The sequence below is a fragment of the Bombus impatiens genome, unplaced genomic scaffold (assembly GCF_000188095.3).
Source record: "Bombus impatiens unplaced genomic scaffold, BIMP_2.2 scf_0377, whole genome shotgun sequence".
Taxonomy (NCBI): Eukaryota; Metazoa; Arthropoda; class Insecta; order Hymenoptera; family Apidae; genus Bombus; species Bombus impatiens.
Window position 1 is genome coordinate 1,504,487 of NT_176796.1, and position 6,000 is coordinate 1,510,486.

General features: G+C 42.5%; 1 protein-coding gene and 1 long non-coding RNA gene across 3 annotated transcripts in view; one reads left to right on the forward strand and one right to left on the reverse strand.

Moving 5' to 3' along the window:
• LOC100742267 (nesprin-1) overlaps positions 1-6,000 on the forward strand; it is a 63,653-nt gene that overhangs the window by 51,297 nt on the left and 6,356 nt on the right. For both annotated transcript variants that reach the window (XM_033320920.1, XM_012386060.1), the window contains one exon: positions 5,890-6,000. In XM_033320920.1, coding sequence (XP_033176811.1) covers positions 5,890-6,000 — 111 coding nt within the window. The remainder of the gene's footprint in view (positions 1-5,889) is intronic.
• LOC112212912 lies at positions 2,769-4,704 on the reverse strand. The gene is made up of 3 exons (XR_004461804.1): positions 4,609-4,704; positions 3,746-4,081; positions 2,769-3,642 (listed from the first exon to the last, which is right to left on the reverse strand). It is a non-coding gene; the product is annotated as an uncharacterized LOC112212912 (long non-coding RNA).

Consider the following 6,000-nt stretch of genomic DNA (forward strand, 5'->3'; position numbering starts at 1 on the left):
TTTTCATTGATGCTGTTTGTAAACATGTTTCAATAGATTGCGCAACGCGTTTCCCGAGTAATTCGCACGACGTCGTCGTCGGGTCATTAATCGAGTGATATTAGGTAATCCGTGACTCTCTGCATTCCCATCGATTCGAGAATCGCACGTGAGGAGAACAAACGAGAGAAAGAGAAAGAAATAAAGAGAGAGAAAGAGAGAGGGAGGGAGAGGGACGGCTGGGAAGACCTTGCACGCCACCGCGGTATGTTCTCGTTTCGAAAAGGGGTTGCATTCGCCAACCCCGCACCGAATCGTGGCCCTCGCTCCCTCAGACTGCTTGGTTGTCGATCGAATTTGCACTAAATATAGATTTGACGAGGAAAAGTGAAGCGACCGCCTTGGCGGCACGTTGGCCCGTTTCTGAATTTCATGGCGTAATATCCGCGGCACGGTTTGCACACGTCAGTTACCATTCGCACGCGGCGCCGCACACTGGAAATAAAGCATGACGAGAGAGTTTGTGGTTGTTAAGTAGTCGAGGTTGGTCCGCGTGTCCTTTCAACCAGCCGTTTATTAAATTATCGTCTCAGATAGTCTCAATTATACCGAGTCGTTTACGCGAACCTGACGTTCCGTGGTTATACGACCGTGTCGAAGAATCTCGTGATTTCAAGGATTATCCGTGCGATAACAAAGGATACAGTAAAGTGTATAAATCGATTGTGATTCCAACGATTTTTTCCTGCGATAGCAACGATTATGATAAAGTCTATAAATCGAATTGCAAAATTTTGCGCAAGATTGAATCAGTAACTTTGGTGTCTATAATCGGATCGTGGATTTCATTTGAAAAAGTGATTACACGTGAATTTGTTGTGTTCTATTCGAATTGTATTTGTCGAGGATTTTATTCAAAGTTTATTGTATGGTGAATCAAACGATATATAAGAGTGTCTGACGAGTATCGCTGTCAAGTTGTGCAAGAGCCGAACAGACCGGCAAGTGCGTAGACGCACGTTGGTGGTGAACGAGCACGGCATGTCGATTGACAGTACGTAACAATGAAATTTTTACGGTCGTCTATCGGGATAATCGGATCGTACGCGGTTATTGGCTTAAATATTATGACCGTTAGCCCTCGTAGCCTCTCTATCAGCAATCGATACCGAAGCGGAACGACGAAACGTGTTTCGGTGCAGCACGTGTCTGTTCGGCGTTGCCGTCGCTGCAATGTAACAAAGAAATATTCCTGAAGCGAGTGCCGGTCGTGTTACAGAAAATTGTGTAGCAGTGATCGTTTACTCTGCTCTTTTCGTTTCTTCGTTTCTGAACGATGATACCGATGGATCATGCTGGATTCTACGTGACAACTTTTAAAATAGAAGTAAAGTTTCTACCATGAACGTAGAGGTGACTGATACGCAGTTTGATTATCCTCCTTGGTTTATTTAATCTTTTGTTGCTAGAGATAAAGCTTCTTCCATAGACTCACGTAGATATTCCAAGATCGCTTCAGATCGATTTTTAGATGCTGGCAGTACTATTTTTATCGTAGATTCGTATCGTGGCTTCCAGGGTCGATAATAATAGGGTTCGCAAGTTCCATCGTCGTTTTTTTTTGCCAGTTTTATGATATTTTATTCGGTCGTTTGCTTCGCGTCATCAACGAAGCTGTGCTTACGAATGAAAATATACCAGATTCCAGTATATATGTATCATATACAGAATCGACGTGATCAAGTTCTTATATGTCCGAAGAACTACTTAACTGTGTCGTGAAACTTAACGTCGGTATGACCCAAATGAAGCGAATGACAGCAATACATTTAAACTGCGGTGTTAGACAAAGCACGCTATGTCGTCCGATTTTCATTTACTTAAATCAATAGTTCAAATTCAATAGTTATAAGTAGACTCTCCACATTTACTTACACAGATTCATATTTTTATGAATAGAACCACGGAGATTGAATCCAAATAGAAATTCCTATCGCTACTAATCTTTTTGAATATTTTTCTTCTAAATACGAGCGTTTTATTCTGCATTTTCTGTACGTTTCTACGTTCTTAATGTTCCCTATTCTACATGTACGTAAGAAGATCCACACGGTCTACCGATAAAAATTCTATCCAAAGACTAAATACGCGAATTTGGATGGAGATCTTTGTTCCTTCGCGTGTTGCAACATCCGATGCAACCTTTCGATTCGCATTGTAATCATACAACGTTCGTCGAACGTGCCAAAAAGAGTAGGAAAGAAGCGCGATGGCAAAGATCTTCGAGCCAATGAACTCGCCTTGCTCCCGAGGCGTCTTTGCTCTGCAACACGATGGATAAGCCGTAGGAAAAGGAAACAGACGAAGACGTGAAGAAGAAAAAGTCAGAGAGAGCTATATTATTCTTAGGAACAGCGCGGCGTGCGCCGCTTTTCGGCTGTCGTCGATTTTCGTTCCTGTCCGGCTTGGCGAGCGTTTAGACGTAAGCCGCATGCGTCGCGGCGCCTCGCCAAAAGGAAAATTCAAAGCTAACGCTATTACGCCCTTCTAATAACGTTTCGAACCGCGAACGCTGCTGTTTAGCTTGATCGTGCCGCGCCATACTGTTGTCCGAATTTAATTTCACGGCGGATTTTCAAATATCTCACGCGATTCGAACGTCGTCTTAAAGAAGTCGGTTTTAAAGAGGAACGACTCATCGTCGTGCCAGGCAGGGATAAACCGAAGAACGAGATTTGTCGAGAGATTGACAAATTTATCGATTCGATCACGAGGATCCACCACTGTTACTGAAATTGGTATACACGTACCACCTTTTTGCTGTTGAATCTCACCGCCGATAGATATTCGTTCGCGTGTTTCTTCAGGGATGGCTATTTTCCTTAATCTTTTTCTTCCCTTTTTTCGTTCTAAGAAAGTCAGATAGTTTAGATAGGGATTTTTATTCGATTCGTCCAAGTGTCCTTTGGTGTTAGAATATTTCAAGAGGATAGTGCTTCGTTGGAATATGGTGGATAGATCCTGCAAAGAGTGGATCATTTGATCGGTGTTACGGAAATATCTCTGTGCTGGAGCACGTTGGATCGAGTCGCATGCCCGCATAAGGATTGCATCACGTGCACGAGATACTTCCGCAACTTGCTGCCGGCCGCGATGTTTCAAGAGCAATAACGATCGTCTTGCAAATATTTCAAAGTGCAGTTTCTATGTAACGCTGCGCCGCGCAAATTCGGAACATTCAAATCACCGGATTTACATAAATTGCAATTTTTCTCTCGTTCGTAGAGAAGTCTCGATTATTCGAAATATCGTATCGTATTAATTTATGTATTATTAATTTATGTATTTCGAGGATATTGAAAGTGAAAAAGATCGAACGAACGCGATTAATTGAGCTGTTCTTCTTTTCTTATTTAATCTCGTATTAGTCAGCGACGATACAGAGCGCAACGTGTTTCGTAAATTTCTGTGCCGTCTTGAAAATACCACGACCGCCGGCTGGTGATTGCACCTTGTGTTAAACGCCGTTCATTATTAGCTACGATGATGTCATCGTGGGAAAAGAAACGCGTTGCGCGTACGAAACTTGACATTGACATCGCGAGCCCTCCGCGTATTCTGAAATTCCGCTTTCGGGCTGATACTTGCAGACGTTAGGGCTTTCTCGAACAATTGTCACATTAATAAGACAAGTAAAGAACAATTTGGCAACAACTTATACAATGGCACCGACAGTTCTTCCTCTTCTTTTTAGAAAATATCTTACCAAATCGTGGCTTCGATTCAAATTGTCGAGATGAATTTGTCTGATTTCTAGAGGCTTCTACGTCATATTTTATTTCTTATTAGACTTCATCTTGCAATTACAGTAACCTGAATGACTAATCAAAATTGCAACCTTAACGCTGATGTCATTGTTGATCAACGTGAAACATCACGAAAACACGATGCACCGGTTCGTAATCGGACATGAGGCGAATCCAAACGAGACGATGACTGATTTCGACGTTTCTCGTAGCACGATACACCTATGGTGATGTCGTCATCTTTTATGAAAACTCTTGGCACCGCTCTCTATCAAAACATTCTTTGATCTTCTTAGCTACAATGAAGCAAATTCAAGCAATTCGTACCGTGATCCAATAAAACAATCTGCTCTTCTATAAATTGCTCTATTCTACTTTGTTATATCGGCGTTTCTCTGTCAACATTTCTCGGTTCACAAAATGTTTTAAATACTATATCGTGCATTTGAATTATCAGTAACTATAGAATAATTTCCAAATTAAATAAAACATTTAATAAAATGAAAAAGACAAGTAGCTAATTGAATCCTTATATATACACGGATTGTTAGAAAATAACAAAATCAAATCTTCGAATCGACCAATTGCAATTAAGGAACAGGATTTGTAATAAGATTTCGATCTCGTTCGTTCGTCGTTTGATGGAAATTATATAAATCTTGTTCCGAATTCTTTTCGGTGGAGTGCAGCGTAACTTTATGTAGAAACGCGCACTCGAAGATACTTTGATTCTGTTACTTTATAACGAACTCGTGTATAATTCTATAAGAAGTTAAGAAATTATACTTCTAGGAATTCGATATAAATTCAAATATAAGCATACCGAAATCACGACTAACGACAGAGCAATTCTAAAACGAAGTGTGAAATTCCAATAAAAGAATAATTCCGGTTCCGACATGTAACCAACAGACTCCTCGCACAACCACACGCGGATCGTTCGTCTACTTTTAGCCAAAGCGTCCTCCGCTCTGGCTGGAACGAAGCCAACCATAGTTGAACCAGCGACACGCATTTCCGATTCTAATTTCGTCGCACCTCTGCCTCGGACAATTCCTTCTGACCGATCGATCCGGCGTATCCTCCGCCTTCTTTTCTTCTTCGTCTCGTGACTCCTTCGTCGACCTGTAGCCTACGAGTAGGCTGGACAGGAGCGCGATGATCGCGCATTGGCACGCATTATTGGAGACTCGTAGGCCACGAGAAATATGCTAAAATCTATTTTTACGCCTGGCCTCCGTGCACAAGCACGCTGCTAAGGGGCAAATCGTTTTCCGTTAGTAAGGTAGCGACCACAGGCTCGCCGACGGTCACGTTGGTATTCCCTTGGCTCTGTAAACACTTCTAACTTCCGACTGGTTCGTGTACAAAATACACGCGTATTCGTGAACGTGTGTGTTGCTCGGTATCTTGCGGAGAACACGCGTAAGTTGTTGCTGTTCGAAGCTTGTTTGACGGCAGGTTATTTCAAACTTTCTTACTGTTACTTCTTCTTTTGGTTCTACACAACTTCGTTTCGCTTCGTGCAACACGATATTAGGAGCTATCGAAGCTGCGAAGTTTCGAATTTTAATCCTAGAGGACACGCTACTATCGCTAGAAACTCCTTTGGCGCCAGGCTATTTCGTAATTTACATTTCTGTCTCTTCGTTTCGTAAGCAGTGACGGATGCCACCAAACTTGTGAAAGCTCGAGCTTTGACCTTCGAAGAAGTGCCATTTACGTTCGGAGCTACTTTGGCGCCAGGATATTTCACGGTTTACGTCTGCGTCTCTTGGTTTCTGCGCCGTTGCATTCCGATTTTTCTTTTGTAACGCGCACTTTCCGTTCCGAGTATCTTCATCGAATCGTTTCATTGCGGATTTCTTCGCTTCGAATTCCATTTCAAATCATTTTTTTCCGTATCTGTTCGCTCGGACGAATTTTATCGTCTTTTCGTGATAAACCTGTCATGGAATGGGATCATCGCGGTTCAAATCTCGACCTCGAAGGAACATCGAGAAAAACGATAAAGCCTCGCATTGCGTTTAAAACATCGTTGCATATAAATATTCTTACGCGAGGAATATCATCGGAGAATGAAAGAATTCGGTGCTCCTTGTAGGCTCATCGACTCCCTGCAGACGAAATCCAAGAAGGCGGACGAGGACTTGGAGGCGTTCGAAGGCACCGAACGTGAGATCGAGCAGCTGAGGAAGCGTTTGAACGAGGCGCG